This window comes from Rhinolophus sinicus, linkage group LG05, assembly GCF_036562045.2.
Source record: "Rhinolophus sinicus isolate RSC01 linkage group LG05, ASM3656204v1, whole genome shotgun sequence".
Classification (NCBI taxonomy): Eukaryota; Metazoa; Chordata; class Mammalia; order Chiroptera; family Rhinolophidae; genus Rhinolophus; species Rhinolophus sinicus.
Genome location: NC_133755.1, coordinates 169,472,983 through 169,491,119, shown reverse-complemented (window position 1 = coordinate 169,491,119; position 18,137 = coordinate 169,472,983). Strand labels below are relative to the sequence as shown.

The 18,137-nt window shown below is 48.4% G+C and overlaps 1 protein-coding gene across 2 annotated transcripts in view; it reads left to right on the top strand.

Moving 5' to 3' along the window:
- The first annotated feature begins 863 nt into the window (after window positions 1–863).
- Window positions 864–18,137, top strand: part of ZC3H12D (zinc finger CCCH-type containing 12D) — a 30,099-nt gene continuing 12,825 nt past the window's right edge. The window contains exons 1-2 of one of the 2 annotated variants that reach the window (XM_019746948.2): window positions 864–1,058; window positions 8,717–9,092. In XM_019746948.2, the coding sequence (XP_019602507.2) occupies window positions 8,788–9,092 (305 nt within the window). In that variant the 5' untranslated portion in view covers window positions 864–1,058; window positions 8,717–8,787. Of the gene's footprint in view, window positions 1,059–3,799; window positions 3,937–8,716; window positions 9,093–18,137 lie in introns of those variants that run through there. The other variant, XM_074333697.1, reaches the window with a different exon arrangement.

Sequence of the window (18,137 nt, the reverse complement as noted above, 5' to 3'; positions counted from 1 at the left end):
ACATGTGCCCTGTATGTAAGTTCCCTTAATAAACTCCTAACGCCATGATGGAGTGGTCAGCCTCCTTGGTCCTTGGGCCCTGGGGAAATTTCCCCAATATTGTCATCTGCTGGGAGGCTGCTGTGTGGTTGGATTGCATTCTTTGTCTTATTCTGACACCTGACGGGCATCCCCCAGTGCAGGAAATACATGCAGAGTCTGGGGTCTGTTGCCCGTATCCTCTGAGGCTGGTGGCAAGCCTGGCTGTAGGACGCTGTGGTCAGGTGGGCCTGGGATCAGGCTCCTGGCCACAGGGAGAGAGAAGCAGTCGCCCACCCCATGCAGGCCTGCAGCGAAGGGAGCCTAGGGTCACATCCCTAACAGAGGCAAGTGCCCTCGTCCCCCAAGCCAAAGGACTTGGCGACCTGCTTGTGACTCTGTAACAGAAGGGACAGGGTCCTTCTCCATGTCTGTGCCCCCTGGGCACCCGCATCTATGCAGCGATTTCCAGTCTCTCTGTCATCCCCTCAACACTCTGCTCCTGCATGCTCATGCATTGCTCTTTATAAAGTTTCGAGCCCTGACACCCCCACACCCCTCGGGAGCATCTAGGATCAGCTGCTCTTCTCAGCGGGAAGCACGAGTGGGAACTTGGAAGAGAAGCTTTTGCCCTCGGGTTCTTTCATACTCTTGATCTCTTTGAGCCCCTCCTGGCTTTCCTGTGCCCTCACCGAGTTCGTTTTGCATGTGGTTGTTAAACTTTGATTCGGTGACTCATGCTGAGGCTCAGGCTACCAGTCTTCCTCCCTCATTTGATTGCTTTCTTCCTTTCCTTTTTTTTTTTTTAAACCCAAAGCAAAACTACCTTTGCAGTTGAATGTGACGCTAGCGTCCAGGAAGTGGAGCTCTGGCATAAAGTGTCCTCTAAGTGCCGCGTGGCCCTGCCCAGCTTGGCTCCGGTGGCTTCAGTGATAGCTCGCTAGCTGGGAGGAGAGGGGCAGTGTGACAGCTACGATCAGCTGGGCAAGCTGAGGGGAGCGCCAGGATCCACTGTAAAAGCTGGAGCGACGGTCCTACTGGTGAGTGCATGTCCCCTGGCCATTAGTCTGTCACAAAAACACTGTGCAGACTTGGGTGAGGGGTGGGAAGAGAGAGACAGAACGTAAGGGGGGGGGATGCAGGTTGGAGAGTAGTTCTGGGATGAGTGTTATCCTGAGCAATCTGATTTCCCACACCTGACATTACTGTAAGTGCTCAGATTTTTTAAAAAGTAGGTAAGCATTTTTAATTTCCCTTAGGTGAAAGCTTTGCTCATTTTAGCAAAATTATCTTTTATGTCAAGATAGCTTTTGTGGGAGAAAGATTTTTCAGAGGAAGCTCCTCCGTTTAAGTGAAAATGCCTGCTGTGGTCTTTGAAAGTATTTTAATTTTATGAAATCAGAAGGAACAGGACCCTCGGGCACATTTTAAACCTGTTTCCATGCTCTTGAAAACATCTTCTAGACTAGCTATGGATGTGGGGGTGTCTAGATTCCTGGCAGATCAGGAACGTTTGGCACAGCCCCAAACTCTGCCTCTTCTAGAGGACGGCTCTGTGGGCTTCGAGACGTCCTCTGAGGACACTGAAATGACACTGAATCTGACGGCAGTGAAGATGATTTTGACTAATTCTCTGAAACTATTAGAAACCTCAGCCATGCTCCCCAAGATTATAAACTCCTCTCCAAAGCCCAGCGATGCCAGCTCTGGGGTGCCCACATCCGACATGTGCGTAGGTTGGGAGTGGAATATAGTAGAGGGTTGTTTCTTTTTTTAAAACCTTTGCTTCAGAGTTGCCCTGGGCTCTGGATCAGGGCTGTAAATACTCGTGTGTACACCCAAAGTAACCTATCGCAGCACAGAAGACCAGGAGACAAGTTCCAGGAGAAAACAAAAGGCCAGGCCAGTCCACCCATGTTCGTGGCAGCATTATTCACAACAGCCAAAAGGCAGCAGCAGCCCCTGTGTCCATCCACGGTGTACAAACCAAATGTGGTCCATACACATGATGGAATATTATTCCGCCTTAAAATGGAAGGAAATTCTGACACATGCTACAACATGGGTGAACTTGAAGACATTATGTGTGCTGAGTGAAATAAGCCAGTCACAGAAGGACAAATTGGTATGATTCCACTTACATGATGTCCCTAGGGTAGTCAAATTCATATAGAAAGTAGAATGGTGGTTTCCAGGTGATGAGGGAAGGGGGTTGGGGAGTATTGTTTAACTGGTACCCAGTTTCCATTTGGGAAAATGAAAAAGTTCTGGAGAGGGATGGTGGTGATGACCTGCGCTTCACACATCTCGTGGGCTGAAGTCTGTCTGTCTGTGACTTCCCTATAATGTAACTGACAACTCCACTGAGGGGCTCTAGATCTGAGCAGAACCAGAGAACTTCTGCATGGACTCTGTTTCATGGTGGGGTGACCTCTGTCAGTACTATGTGGTAGATTTCTCTGGAGTTGGCAGAGGCGACCTGGGACAGAATTGGGGGCCTGGAGCAAAGTGTTGAACACACTCACCCTGCTCAGAGGCCCCGAGCAGCCCTAGGTAGCAGCCTCTGGCCTGGGAGATGGCAGGAACCACCACCCTTGGGAGCCTAGCCTCTCCCATTTATTAGCTGTGGGATCCTGGATAAGTCAGCAAAACCTCTGTCAGTTTTCTCTCCTACAACGTGAGTAATGAATTAGCCCTTTCTATCTTCCTGGAATGTTGGAATTTCCAAAGACAACACACAGGGAAGCACCTTGTAACTATAAAATACTGTGCACATGTGAGCTACTGGTTCTCCACGTGTCTTACCCTTTCATTTTCTCCCTCTTCAGTTTCTCTTTTATTCTTCTCCTCAGGGGTTCTTCCAGTCAGATGTTACAGACCTTTGGCCTGGGGACCCTCAACCTGGATTGGTTGATTCTAGAAGGAAGAGATCTGATTTGATTCCCATTGTTCCACCAGTGGGGTTTCCCTTTCCTTCCTCCCTCCCTCTTCCTTCCTTCCCTGCTATTTTGTTAGGTCACCTCTAACTTTGGGTTCAACCTGAACCTATCACCACCGTCGCCTGGACTGCTAACCATAGGAAAGTGTTGTGATGCTGGCCATTGTTAAGAGCTTGTGAGGAAACTTTGGAGCTTTTCAAAATGTTATAAATCATCTGTCCTGTTTGTGACTTCCAGTCAAGATTGAGGAAGAAAAGTGAAGTTGTTCACACTTTCAGGTCTTAAAAATAGAAAGGAAAAAGAAGCTGCTGGCCGTGCTGCTGCTCAAAGACCGTCACATCTGAAGGGCAGGGTTGCGACCTGAGGGCAGGGGGAGGCTCCTGAGAACTGCCCCCACCTCAGGTTTCTCCCTTATTTAGAAGAAGTTTTAGAAGGAAATGAAGTTGATTTTAAAGTCTCAAGGCGTCTCAAGTCTCAGAAGCCTCTGAAGTAGGTGAATTTATCAGTTAATTAAGGCCCTCAGAAAAGGAGCTCTGTTGGAATTTAAGGGTTCTGTGGGGAGCTACAGGGGAAGGGTCTCACATGGCCACTCTCACTCCCCAGCCCAGGTGAAAACCCCCATTTTTTTTTTTTTTAATTTTGAAAATGTTCATGTTTCTGTCATACCAGAATGCAAAGTTGCAAAACTAACACGGACTCTCCTTGTAACCATTACTTTGTGACCAAAGAGAAGTCACCTGACCCAGTCATAGTTTGGTTTTTCCACTTCTGCAATAACAAGATGTTGCCTCTGTCCTGAACACAACTCAAAGCAACACATGGTCTTTGGCGTGTACTTGTCTTCAGTCTCTGCCACTTACTAACTGTGTAACATTTACTCTGTACCACTCTGAACCTCAGTTTCTTCACCTGTGAAAAGGGAATACGTTCATCTATCCTGTCTACCTACCAGGGACAAGTTCAAGACCAGAGAAGTCAAGTAAGAGTCTCTTCATGAAAGTGACAAGGAAAGGCTGAAGAATGACAGGAACTTTTATGTTCATGCTGCTTGTTTCTGTCTTTTTTTTCCTTCTCTCTGATTTCAGTTCCCTCCCTCTTCTTTTTCTCCCATGCCTCCTCTCTCTTCCCTTCTCTCTTTTTCTTCCAAACTAAGTGCTACAGTGCCTGCATTGGCAGGGAGGGGTGGAGGCAGGAGAGTGGCTGGGGCTGTGTGGATGGGAGGGCTTCCTAGAGGATGTGACAGTGGCGTTAGGCCTGGTGGAGGAGGGGTAGGTGCTCCAGGCAGAAGAAAGAGCCCAAGTGGAGGCCTGTGGGCCTGAGCGACCAGGGGTCTTTCAGGGACAGTGAACAACTCCTGGTGTGAGGCTGGCCTGCCAGACTGGTTGAGTGTCCTCTTCCTTCGTGGAGATTGGACCAAAGCTAGACCTCAGCCCAGAGACAGGACGGGTTACTGGTCAAGGAGCAGAAGGTGAGGCTGGACTAGAGGTACATGACAAACGAGGTTAGAAAGTGGGCCAAGCCTGATTGTGAAGGGCCTTGACTCTCATACTGAAGAGTTTCGACACTCACTCTGTGCAGGACAGAGGGACACGGAAGAGTAGATATGAAGGCTTTGATCGGTAGGCTAACTTGATAAGAATTGGTGGTGGTGGGCGTGCAGTGAGGAGGCCTTCCCAGGAGCCCCTGGGAGAGATGACACGGCCCTTCTCAGAATGGGAAAAGCCAGCTCTTCCTTGTTGTCTAGTTCTGTGCGGGCCTTTCGGGCCTCTCCCTTCCCCTCAAAGAAGATAAGGCATTTCTTACCTGTGTTTTGAAAACACATTTTTCTAATCAAAAGTATTGTGCATATCATCATGATTTATGGCTTGTTATTTACATTGTTTGGTCTGTTTTCCTGAATAGGTTGAGGTCCCAGCGTAGTGCCTAGGTGGTGATCAATGTTTGTTACATGACTGACTGACTGAGTGAATAAATAGACAAACTGGGGCGGTGGTTCTGTGGGTGTAAAGGACATGATGGTTATGGGAAATGTCCAGAAAGCAGACCTAATGGCCAATTGGATGTAGAAGTGAGGGAAAGAGCAGAGTCAAAGGTGAGTTGGCGATTTCTTCTTTGGGCTTCTGGGGGGATGCCATTCAATGGGATTCAGAACCCAAGAAAAAAATATTTGAGGATGGAAAATAATTTCAGCTTTGGACATTTATTACAGAAAAATGTATTAAATTCCTCGGATATACTAGGCACTATGACAGGGCTGGTAATTCTAAGGCAAATAGGTCAGAATGCAGTTCACAGGTTCTTGAGAAATAACTAAATGACAATTCAACGTGTCATAACAGATGTGAACAAAGTGCCTGGTACACGAGATGACCAAGCCAGCTATTCTGTCTGTGGAGTGAGGGGTGACCGCTTTGAGTGGCATTTGAGCTGAATCTTGAAGTTTGCCAAAGCAAAGAGCATTCCACATAGAGAGGAAGCATATGCAGAAGCACAGTGATGAGAATGTTCTGGAATGCTTGGGGAACAGTTACTTCAGAGAAAGAGCTGGGTGGACCAGTGCTGGGGGTGAGGTGGGTTGGGGTCAGCAGGGCATCATGACAGCTTGGTAGCCTACTCAGGAATTTAGTATCTTTCTTGTAGTCAACACAGGACCAGAGGGTGTTTCTAAGCAGGAAGTTCAGACTTGCTCTAGAAACACAATGTTGGCTACAGATTGGTGCTGAGCCAGATGGGACTGAGAAAGACCTCTTTGGAGGTGGTTGCAATGCACTGGGGATGGGATGAAAAAGGCAGGACTTAGGCTTGTGTGGAGCAGGTGGGCAGTAGGAGATGGGGGTGAAAGGGACCAGACTGAGGGAAGGAAAGACACTGGGCGTCTGTCCTGAGGCCCTGGGTGACATGTTATAGGTCACCTACACGGAACCATCTAGGTGGAAATACTTAACTGGAAAGCTCTGGATTTAAGAAAAAACTTTTTAGTTTTGGAAGCACCTTTCACTCTAAAAAACTATTTAGGACCCCAAAGAGCTTTGGTTTATGTGGCTTATATCTATTGATATGAACCTTATTGGAAACGAAGAAATTAAAAAATACTCATGTTTTTAAATAATAAACTAATTACATTAATGTAAATGACACATCTTTATGAAACATAACTATTTCCCCAAAATAAAAAAATTTGTAAGAAGACTGGCAGTGATTTACATTTTTGCAAATCTCTTTAATATCTGGCTTAATAGAAGACAGCTGGAATCTCATATCTGTTTCTGCATTCAAACTATTGCAATGTCATACGATGTGTAGCCTCTGGAATACTTTGTGGTACACTCATGAAAGGATGAGAGTGACAAAAAGCAAACTACACCTCAGCATTATTATGAAAATAGGTTTTACTTTGCAGACTCCATGAAAGGGTCTTGGGTCCCCTCAAGTTACCCTGGACCATACTTTGTGAACCACTTAAGTGGACTCAGGGAATGTCTGGAGAATGAGTGTTCTGTGTTCCCATACCACTGTATTCAAATAGCCCATTTGGCACTAATCTCACAGATTGATAACTGTGTGTGCCTGGTGCGTAGCAAGGGGTCTGAGCTGGAAGTGCAGTTGTGGGCCATCGATAATAGGGGCGGTTAAGAGGGGTGACGAGGAAGAGAAGAGGAACTGGGTAGGACCTTAACATTGAACAAGTGACCAGAGACTAAGGAAAGAGCTAGAAAGATTGAGGAAGAGACTCAGGCCAAGTTGTACAACCTAAGGGAGAAGAGAGTTTCCAGAAGGAGATTGTCCAAAAATTTTTTATTTGAAATAACAAGTTAGGGAGTGGTCCACAGTGTCGAATGCAGTAGAGAGGTTGTATAAGGCGAGGAATGTGAAATTGCTGTTGGATTTGTCAGTTAGGAGGTCACTGGTGACCTTGGGGGCAGTTTCAGTGTTTTAGCAGTTCGTGGGCCCAGGCAGAGAAGGGGGTGACAAGTGGGGGCTGCAGCAGAGGCCTCTCTGTGTAGGAGATTGGCTGAGAGATGCCCTTCACCTGCCAGACCGTGTCGTGGTTAGTTCTGTTCGGGTTCTAACACTATGGGGAGAGACCCAGCAAGAGAATGAGAAGCCAAGCTAGAAGAGAGACATGAATGCTTCAGGGGATTCCAGGAAGAGACTGAGGACTGAAGGTCAAGGCCCTGTAGCACTGAGAAGAGGATGGAGAGAAAAGATAGATGTACATGAATGTTTGCTGAGCATGAGTTATAACAGGAAAAAATGGAAGACAATTAAATTTCCATCATTTGTTATGTGGTTAAACATCACTCACTCATCCATTCAATAAACATGCACTGAGATTCACCTGTGCTGGGCCCCCTTCTAAAGGCTGGGGACGTGGTGCGTAGCAGAACAGATAAACAGGCATGGAAAGATTTCCAAAACGTATTTTTAACAAGAAAAGCAAGTTGCTGAACAATAATACAGTATGACATTACTTATGTAAAAATACCTCCCTAAAACAATATTTCTATTAGATATGTAAGTAAATACATAGAAAAAGTGCTGGAAGGATGAAAGCAAATACCTAGCAGGAGAGGCAGGTGGGATTTGTGGTATGTATGAAGAGATATTATAACTTTTTATTCTTTATACTTCTGCATGGTTTCAAATTTTCACAGTAAATATATTTTCATGACTATTTCTGTATTTTAAGTGTTTTTGAAATATGTAGGTCTTTGTCAGTAGAAAAGAGAGAGGGACCAGTCTGTCCAGAGTGTTCTACTGGTTTAACCATCTTCTTTTTGTAAACATCTGGCTGCAGCCCCCCGACCCACACCCCCCCAGAGCTGTAGGCCAGGCAGTCAAGCTATGGTGGAAAGGATCACAATGGATTAGAACCTTCTATTTTAGAGGTTCGGGAAGGTCTGAATTAATTCCTAGGGAAAGCTGGGCCAGTACACAGAGCTGAATTTGGGTTGGAGCATTGCATTTCTGAGGATAGAATTTATAGGGGCATTTTCCCCTGTTTAAGCCGAGGAGCTATATTAGTTTACCAGGGCTGCCATAACAAAATACCACAGACTTGGAGACATAATAATAATAATAATAATAATCGTTATTATTATTATTATTGCCTTATAGTTCTGGGGGCTAGAAGTCAGAGAGAAGGGTGTCAACAGGGTTGTTTCTTCTGAGGCCTCTCTCCTTAGCTTGTAGCCCTCTGTCTTCTCTCTGTGTCTTCATCTGGTCTTTCCTCTGCACCCATCTGTGTCCAAATTTCCTCTTCTTATAAGGACACCAGTTATATTGGAACAGAACCCACCCTAATGACCTCATTTTCACTTAATTATGTCTTTAAAGACCCTGTCTCCAAATACAGTCACATTTTGAGGTTCTGGGGGGTAGGGCTTCAAAATATGCAGTTTGGAGGGGGCACACATCAGCCCATAACACATAACAGAGCCTCAGAAACATTTCTTTGGCCCATGTACAAATGTCCCGAGTGCTGGGTGGCCTGCTCAGCTGTCCTTGGTGCCTCTGGCCCGTGAATCCCACGGGGGTGCGTGTGTGGGATGATAGCCTCTGATAGCGCACTAGTAAAAGCAGTGTGATTGCATCTGTGGCTCCCCAACCACACTGAGCAACTGAAAATCCCCGAGGGGACCAGACCTCGATATGATTTCCTGACAGCTAAGGTGGGGAGGGAGCATAGATAATTTGCCTTCAGTAACCTGCCAGCCAGGCTACCCAGAAAACACCTGACGGATGGTTTTTCTCTTCAGCTTATGCCGGTGGGGATCTGCCAGGAGGAAGCCAGGGGCAGGACCCTTGCCAGGGGCCCAGCTGGCACAGCATGGAGCACTCAGCCAAGATGGAGTTTTTCCAGAAGCTAGGCTACGACCGGGACGACGTGGTCAAGGTGCTGGGCAAGCTGGGCGAGGGCGCCCTGGTCAACGACGTGCTGCAGGAGCTGATCCAGACGGGCAGCCGCCCGGGCGCGCACCAGGGCAACGCCGCGCCCCTGCTGGTTCCCAGGGGCTCCTGCGGGACCCCGGACTCCGCCCAGCGCGGGCTGAGGGCTGACCCGCAAGAGGAGTGCGGAGATCCAGCCAGCTCCTTGCGACCCATTGTGATCGACGGCAGCAACGTGGCAATGAGGTAGCTTTCTTCATCCTGTAGCAAAGGGGTGGGAGACCTGTCCCTCTTCTCCGTGGTGTGATGCAAACAGCTTGGGGCCAGTGGAGGGGCTTGAATCCCTGTTCCATCCCTTAGTATCTGTGAGGCCAAAAGTGAGTCACTTAACCTCTCTGAACATCGCTTTTCCCATCTGTAATGTTGGTATAAAATCTCAACAGGACTTGACACACAGCAAAGGTTCAACATGTGGTAACTCTTATCATATGAACCTGAAGAGAAGCCCTTTTCTGAGGAAGGCCGTGGGCCGCTGGGGAGGGGCTGCTTCTTAGCTGGAGTCTGTTCCTAAACAGCTGTGTGCCTCTGAGAAAGCAATAGTAGTTCAAGTTTCCTCTTCTGTCACGCAGGCCAGTAGGCAGCTCTTCTGCTTCCGTCAGGGTTGTGAGAATCAGATAGGAAAATGTATTTGAACTTCGTGGGAAGTCCTCCGCTGGGGGATATTGGTTGGAGGGCAGCTTGTGGTGATATGGTTCCCTAGCTAGGTCTGAAACGTGAGCTTGTGCCCCACCTAGGTAACGTCTGTGTATTGGCATCTTCGTGTGTTTCGGTGATGAGAGCATCATGTCCTGCCTTGTTCTCTTTCATGGTGAGATTAAGGTCAGCTGTGAGGGAATCTGCAGCCTCCCCCACAGATCCCGCCAGGTGAGGAGGAGGCTTTGACCAACAAGTACATTATTCTACTACTTGGCTCAGTTACCGCGGAGCCACAGGAAATCTGTCACTCACAGCTGCAAATAGATGTGCTTCCTTTTTCAGATGCTGGGCCCCGTGGGTGAGAATGGAGAAAAGGGGTGTTATCAGCGGCTCGGAATGTGCCAATGGTGCATCCTTTGGCTGACAGGCCCTGTGGTTTTCCCTGGGGATTTGGGATCACTTAGCATTTGGCACAGTAGGACCCAAGTTTGGAACGGTTCAAGCCCAGATGGGGTTGCTCCTACGTGTCCTGTTGATTATGTACTGGGAGTGTGCAGCCAAGCTTTAGCCAGCCGGGGCTCTTCTCCAGGGCTGAGAAGCTGCTCCGCTGGGGTCTCTATGACACCCTCACACATGCTCCCAGTCAACCTATGAAATCCTGCTTAATTCAAGGTCTCTGGGGGAAGGTAAGGGATTTTAAAGAAGCTGGTAGGTTCTGAGCATCCTACAAAGAAAGTCTGAGGAGTTGTAAGAGGGGTCTGACCTCTGTCTGATGGGGACAAGGTACTGCTCCCTCTGGGCATCAATAGAAAGAGGACTTGGAAGGTAAGATGATATCGCTTAAATGGATTTTGTGAGCTCTGTGATTCCAGATCAAAGTTACAGAATGGCTATAGGATAAAAAGGCTACTTCAGATGCTGCAGGAAACCTCTACTTTAGGTCCTCTTTGCGGACCAGACATTTTTTAGGAATTGTTATGATAAGGTGGTGGTGGAGGGTTTTTTTTGATGGAAGTCTCTCTTGTTGCTGCTTGGAATTCAAATTTAAACCACGTTCTCTATTTGCCTGAAAAATCACCTCAATTAACCAGAACACATGCACTTGTGTGTGTTCTCGGTGTGTGTACATACGTGTATGGAAAAATAGTTAGGAAAAATAGACAAATTGCACTACTACCACCTGACAGGTGGGACTTGATTTGTTCTAAGGCAAATCTGGGATAGAGGTGGGGTCTGAGGTGCAGCTCCATCCCCTGCTCCTTCTCCTATAAGAACACCTACTGTGCCCTCCAAGCAGCGTTTCAACAGGACCGTGCTCCTCAGGCACAGGTGAGTCCTCAGTCGTGAAGGATGGAGCCAAGAGTGGGGCTCACCCGTCAGAGGAAATGGATGGCTGAAACCCAACATGGTGTCTAGTTATTATCGGTTGATCTCAAAACTCAGTTAACCTCAGAAACATGGTTTCTGAAAACTCTCCTTTGCTGAGGTTTGGTAGTATCGCAGACTTGGCCATTCTCTGTGTTTGAAGATGATACGGCTTCATGGTCCTGAAGGAGCAGGGAGGAGAGGAACAGATGGATAGGGACACATGTCCTTGCTGTCTTGAGCTGATGGGAAGTGTGTCTTCTGTTGGCAGCAGCATCCTGGTGGGTGCCTGTTGTTGACTTGCCACCTGCGGCTCTGTGCCCCTGGAGCCTCGGGCAGCTTTTGCCTTTGCTCCCAGAGAACAACAGCCTGACTTTTCAGTGAGTTTGTTTTCTCATTGTCTTTGGGAAGCTGTGTTGCAGTCGTTTCTTAAAGACCGAAAGCTGCAGTAGTTTCCTGTTGTTGTGTTAACAACTGACCACAGACATGATGACTTGAAACAACACATACTCGTAGTTAACGTCTTACATAGTTCTGGCGGTCAGAAGTCCAGCATGTGTGTCCTCAGGCTAAAATGAAGATCTGTGTTCTCTCTGGAAGCTGATGGCAATAGTATGTTTTCATGCCTTTTCCAGCTTCTAGAGAGGCTGCCTGCATTCCTTGGCTCATGGCCCTTTTTATCTTCAAAGTCAGCAATGGCCTGAAATGATGTACAAAGTGTGGAAATGTGTGCACATATATGTATTTCTCCAGGAAAAGATCCACAGCTTTCAATAACTACTTCAAGGGTCTGTGATTCCCCAAATGTAAAGAATCACTGATGTAGAATGAGAAATTATAGATAATGTCATGTTATATGGGAGGGACTTAGGCATGCGTCCTCCCCTGGCACAGAGAATGTTAGAGAGGGGCATCTGACCCTCTCGGTTAAGAAAGCAGGAAGCACAGGAAAAAACTAGATGGGCTTGGCCAAGGTCAACACTGGCTCCATCAGACCCTGGCCTCCTTCCTTGTGCTCCAACCATGTTACCCTATGTAGAATTTTCCATGGGTCTCTCTCCCCAGTGCTTCAGAATGTGTAGCACAGGGCTGTGAGTAGTGGCTGAGCCCAATAGGCTGGAGTGTCTGCTCTCTGGAGCTTGGCAGTGTGGGTCACTGGCCGAGTGCTTTTGACAAGAAGTGGGAATGTATTTGTTTGGAGCACACAAGGTTTGGCCTGTTTTATGAAACACATTTTGTTCTCAAGTCATTTAAATAGAACCATACCACCAAACTGAAAAACCTTTCATCTCCTCATTGTGAAAACAAAAGGAGTCCATTTGGCTCCTATAAGCAGGATTGATGGCTTCATTTATCATTTCACAAGTGGTGGGTGTCATGCGGGGTCTCCGCTCCTGCTCCCCACATAAGAATGCAGGATATGGTGAGGCCAAAAAGGAACACTCACGGAGCCATAGATAGGGGAGTCATACCACTATATTCTCGCTGGCGGCTGAGTTGGAGACACAGGAAGCAGGAGCCACACTATCCGCAACCTGCCGTCCACTTCTCTCTGCCAACCAACCCCACTTGCTAGCTGCAATCCACCGTGGTAACTGCAATCCGCACTTGCTAGCTCAGCGACCATCTTCTTGCTAGCCCCCCATTTGCTGCTAGCGTACCCATGGCAGTTACATTAGTGGCCAATGGCTCACTGGTTATAGCTGACGGCCAACTAGCCACAGCTGATGACCATCCAATCACAGTTGATGGCCATTTACTACTCTAGTGAGCACCTTTCCACGTGAGGCTGAGAGCCTGGAAACTGCTCTCCTGGCTCTGTCCCCACAGCAGGTCAACTTCAATGAGAATTCTAAGTTGCAATGTGGGGAGTGCACAAGACGGGGACTTAGGAAGCCAGACCTTATGCTTGCCCCATAGTTTTGATTAATCTCTTGTTGTATTTCATGTAGGAAGCCAAGGAGGTCAGACGCAGGGGATGGAACATGGGGCTTACAGCTCAGAGATCTGAGTTCTTAGCTTCAGCCTGGGGCTGCCCAGTGAAACTCCCTGTAACGATGAAAAGTCCTATACCTACACTGTCCATTACGATGCCACTTGCGGGATGCAGCCACCAAGCACTTGAAATGTGCAACCGAGGGACTGAGCTTTAAATTTTATCTCTTTTGAATTAATTTGAATTCGAGTGCAAATAGATACCTGTGGTGAGTAGCTACTTATTGGATTGTACAGCTCTAGCTTTTCAGGTTACCAGCTATGTGACCTTGGCGTGAATCATGACTTTTTTTGAGCTCCGTTTATATGATTAAGAGGTTGGACTAAGTAATAATACTCTTAAATGGTTTTTCTTTTTTTTTTTTTTGAGACTTAAGTTTTCTTACTTTTTTTTTTTTTTAAAGATTTTATTGGGGAAGGGGAACAGGACTTTATTGGGGAACGGTGTGTACTTCCAGGACTTTTTTCCAAGCCAAGTTGTTGTCCTTTCAATTTTAGTTGTGGAGGGTGCAGTTCAGCTCCAGGTCCAGTTGCCGTTGCTAGTTGCATGGGGTGCAGCCCACCATCCCTTGCGGGAGTCGAACTGGCAACCTTTGTGGTTGAGAGGACACGCTCCAACCAACTGAGCCATCTGGGAGCTCTGGTTTTTCATTTCTAACATTCTAGGATTCAGGATGATTATTTTATGCGTGGCTTAAAAGAAATGAATGCATTTTTTTCTTATAAAGGAATTTCTCATCTTCCACAGAGGTTCAGAGAGAGTCAGTAACTTGACCAAGGCCACAGAGCACAAAGTGCCAGGCTCTGGATTCAGTGCTCTTTCCAAAGCCCTGCATTTCCTCCAGCACTGTGTGCCCCTGGCTTTCTCCCATCCAGCCTTGGAAAGGGTCTCAGGGTGGGAGACCCGGACCCCATCGGCTTTTATCCTGGGGCCAGAGCCTACCCATAGTGAGACCCAGCCTTGCTGCAGACAGAATGTGCTAGATCCTCACTCCCTCACCAGGGACCCAGGTGCCCTCTGCAGGGCTGCTGCCCAGGATGCCTCTGCTGCTGCTGCCAACATGCTGGGAACCCTCGGTGTCACAGGTGCATTGCACGGTGGTCCTGATTGACTAGCAGCACAGAAACTTATGTCCAAGTACAATCCCCACACCTTCAAGGGCCGTGTGTGTGTGTGTTTGTGTGTGAGTGTGTGTGTGTGTGCGTGTGTGTGTCTACAAGAAAGAGGGAGATGTGAGCTGAATACCTGAATCGCTATTCATCTGGCCTTTAGAAAAATGTCCAGCAGGTTTTTTAAGAAAGAAACCTGGCTTTCATGGAAAGCAGATCAGCAGCTGCCTCATGGTGATTGGGAAGCACACTGATTCTCACAGGCCAGCCCTTGCTAGCATTGCCTTGCCTGGGGCAGGCAAGCTCACAAGTGTTGCACAGTCTGTAGGCAAATCTAGGAGCGGCTGATAGGAGGACTTCAGCTTGGGGGAAATCCACCTGATAATTTCACATCCTCTTACTGCCTCAGGCAAGGGTTTCATTTGAATGTGTCCTCTTTTTGGGGTACAGGGTAGTTGTTGTTTATGTTTTTAAACTCTTAGAGACCTCAGTAGAATCTGGCTTCTTCTGGAGGAGGGAATCTTCAGGCCCTCAGTGAGAGTTTTTCATCAGAACTCCTCTCAGTGGGTTCCAGGCGGCGGGGTGCTCCTGGGCTGGGGTCACCTTCTAAGCCTCTGCTCTTCCTCTGACTGACGCCGGCCTTGGGCTCCTACCTAAGGCTGCACCCATCTCTTCTTTTGTAAGATGAGTGCCCCTAGAGCAGCCCCTGTTCACCCTCTCTCTTCCCCCTGACCTGAGCTGGGGAGAGATCTCCTGATGAGAAGGGCTATAAACTCCAGGTTCTGAGTGTTTGCACCTTAACCCCAAATAAACAGTCCAACAGTGGTGTCTCTTTTCGTCTCATACCCAGGAAGGCCTGTTCTGTGAACCACTAACTTCTGCAGAGACTTCTTGGGCAATAGGTGAGGATACAGCAGTGTCTCAATTAGATTGTCTAGTTACTGTAAATGGCTCCTTTCTGTGAGGCTGCCCCAAGCACAACGGTCAAGTAGGCAAAATTTGCCTTGGGCACCAACCCACTTCCCCTTACCACCCTCCCTTTATTTAAAACCTACCACTCCAGCTTCCTTTTCCCAGGGCCTGGCTCTCAGCGAGCTGCCTAATGAACTGGTTCACAGTGACTGGTAATAAGCCCTAAGGTCCCTCCCCAGTGCAAGCATTTTAGCAGGAGGTAACTTTGTCTCCAGAGGAGCTGCTGTCTGGATCCCAGGGGCAGAGACTGGGGAGGCACAAGGATAAAAGGAATAAATGGAGCCGGGGAAGGAAGAGTTTACAGCCCAACAAATTAGGTTCTGAGATCGGCCGCCACATCAGCAAGCTGGGCACATTGCTTTAGTTTCCTCAAGGGTAAAATGGGACAAAGGTCACTTCCTCAAGGGCTTGTTGTAATGAATAAATGACATACACATGCAAAGTGGCCTGGTACACGGGGCTCTCTACAGATATTAACAATGGGCTCCAAGGAGCAGGGGTGAGGTCTGCCTCGTTCGCTGCTCTCTGAGCACCTCGCACAGACTCTTAGTGAAGCACATGTTCATAGATTGGTTTTGAATGAATGGAGGAAGCACAGATGAAGGGGTGCCTCATGTATTTCCCTCTGTACGCAGGAGGGGGCTCCCGGGGTGACTGCTAGCTTTATTGCCTGACGGGGCTGGGGGGGGGGGTGGTCCTGGCTCCTAGAGACAGACTCCCATGTGGTGAGGAGCTGGCTCCAGCATGTGGCATCTTTCTGGCGATTACCCAAGGCTCTCTGTGGCCGGAGGCTCATGAGGAGAGGTTGGGGTGGGGTGTGTGGGAGTTCAGTTCTGCAAAATAACAGACCGGAATGGAAAGCTGCCATTCCAGAGAGACCAGCTTAGGGTTTCTAGGGTCGGCTCAGACTTGCCTGTGCCTGGAATGGAAGCTGGAAGGGAGAGAGGAAGCTTCTTAGGGTGCGAGGACCGATGTGTTAGGACCAGATGTACACGTGCTTCCCCTGGTTTTCGTGGTACTTCTGTGCCTTTTGGAGACTCTTGGCTGATGGTCTGCCATTTTGGAGTCTTGTAACAGTGAGGCCATGGGGCCGGTTCTTGTTTCATGCAGCGGATGGTGGCACCATTCCTCAGCTCTCTGTTCCTGAATTCCTGAACTCCAGCACCTCTGTCCCCTCCTCTCCATGTGCCCCCAGCCAGGGCCCCTTCAGGCTGTCCTGACCAGAGTCACCAGAACCCATGCCCTGCAAACCTTTGCCCCCTCCCAGGGATCGGGTTCCATGTCTCTCTCCGCACCCCAACCACACACCCATCAAAGGTGTTGGGGATAGAAAGTTAGCTTTTGAACAGTTAAAAACAGATGTGTACTCACAGAAAAGAGAACAATCAAGACATAATTTTTAAAAGAATTGTGGTAGTGATATGTTTACTTGAGAACTGAGTGAGTATAGACCACCGCAGCCAGGAGATGAGTGTGTTTGGGGTGGGGTCGGGGTGGTGGTGTCACCAATCGTTCACAGAAAATACACCTTACTTTCCATGATAAATAGAATCTCTTTACCACATTTTAGGTTGTGGGAAGGGGCAAACTTTAAACTTGCCAATCTGTGATACCTCAGTGTCTTCTGGCTTCTGGATGACTCAGGCTATGTCTTTCCTCTCCCTCCCCCTGCTGCTCTGAGCTCTGCTGCAGAGTGGCTGGGTTGGCCTGGCTTCCAGAATGGTCAGCAACGTAGAGGGGTCATTGATCCCAGTTGGCCTTTTGGCTTAAAGTGCCGTCCCCCTCATGAGGCCTATTTGTCTATCCCCAGGCCTCAGACAATCCATCATGTGTGGGGACATGCAAGGGACCCCAGGGGTGTTGCTTCCTGCTCACCTATTAGTCACCTTCCTCTAAAGCAGTCTTGTAGCACTGTGGGAAGCTGCACCCCACAGAAACCAGGATTTCTGAGAGGCTTGCAAGCTGCTCAGGCTGTGCTCAGAGGTAGGCCTTCAGCCTCCTGTTCACACCCATCTTTCCCTCCCCTTAGGGCTCAGCCAGGTGAAGCAGGTGGGGGACTCAGGGGTAAGGTCCCTGTGAATGACGCCTCCTTATTTTCCCTCTGTCTCCTTTCTTTTGTCAGCTTCTGCTGAGGAGAAAGGGGCCAGCTTTTCACTTCCTCTTCCTTTTTTTTTCTTTTTTACCACAGACAGCCCCATTGATATTTTCTCCTTATTGTTTGCATAAGCCTCGCAGCTCAGCCTCAATGGCCAAAGGACTATTTTCTGTAAACTGGAAGACATGACAGACCTAGACTTCAAGGTCTGATTCCTGATACAATATTATTGGCTCTGAAAAAATTTAGAGTTCTCCTGTATCTCCACAAAGCCTGACTTCCAATACTATGGATGAGTGTTTCCAAGACTCCTTTTTTCTCTATACAAACCTGGGCCTACCCAATCCCCTCTGAGAAAATAGCAGCAGAGGCCACACACAAGAGGAAACACAGTAATGGAAATCTGAAGCATCATCTTCGTCTGGACAGTCTGGATGAGGGCCACCGCTGCAGACCAGGCCCCTCAGGGCAGGGTGTGAATGGCCCTCTAAGAACCTAGCCCTGCCTCTCCCACCTCACCCCACACAACAATCCCCTTTGCTCACTCCACATGCTGCAGCCACTCTGTTCTCACTCTGGTCCTCAAACATGCCAAGCCCTTGCATGAGACCAGGGGTGTTGCCAGGCCAGCCCAGTCCATGCATCAGGGTCTTTCCAGCCACCTCTTCCATTTGCCTGGGCTGCTCCTCCTCCAGCTGCTCACAAGACCAGTTTCTTCTCAGTGATTCATTCATTCAACACGATTTTGTGGAGCCCTTACCAACTGTCAGGCCCTGTGCTCAGCACTGGGAATTCAATGGGGACCAAAAGGAACTTAAGATTTAGAGAAGGGGACACCCAATTCATCCTACAGTGAGGGCGAATGCTCCACTGGGAGCAGTGAGAACTCATAAGAGAGAATCTGCCTGGGTGTAGAGGGCAGGGGGTGCTTTCCTGAGGAAGTGGAGATGAAGCTGAGATCTGAAGGGGGAGGGGGAGTGGACTGGCCGACAGGAGAGGGGTAGCTGGGGCAGAGGTTCTGTGGTGGGAGTAGAGGAAGGCGTGTGGCTGGGATAAGG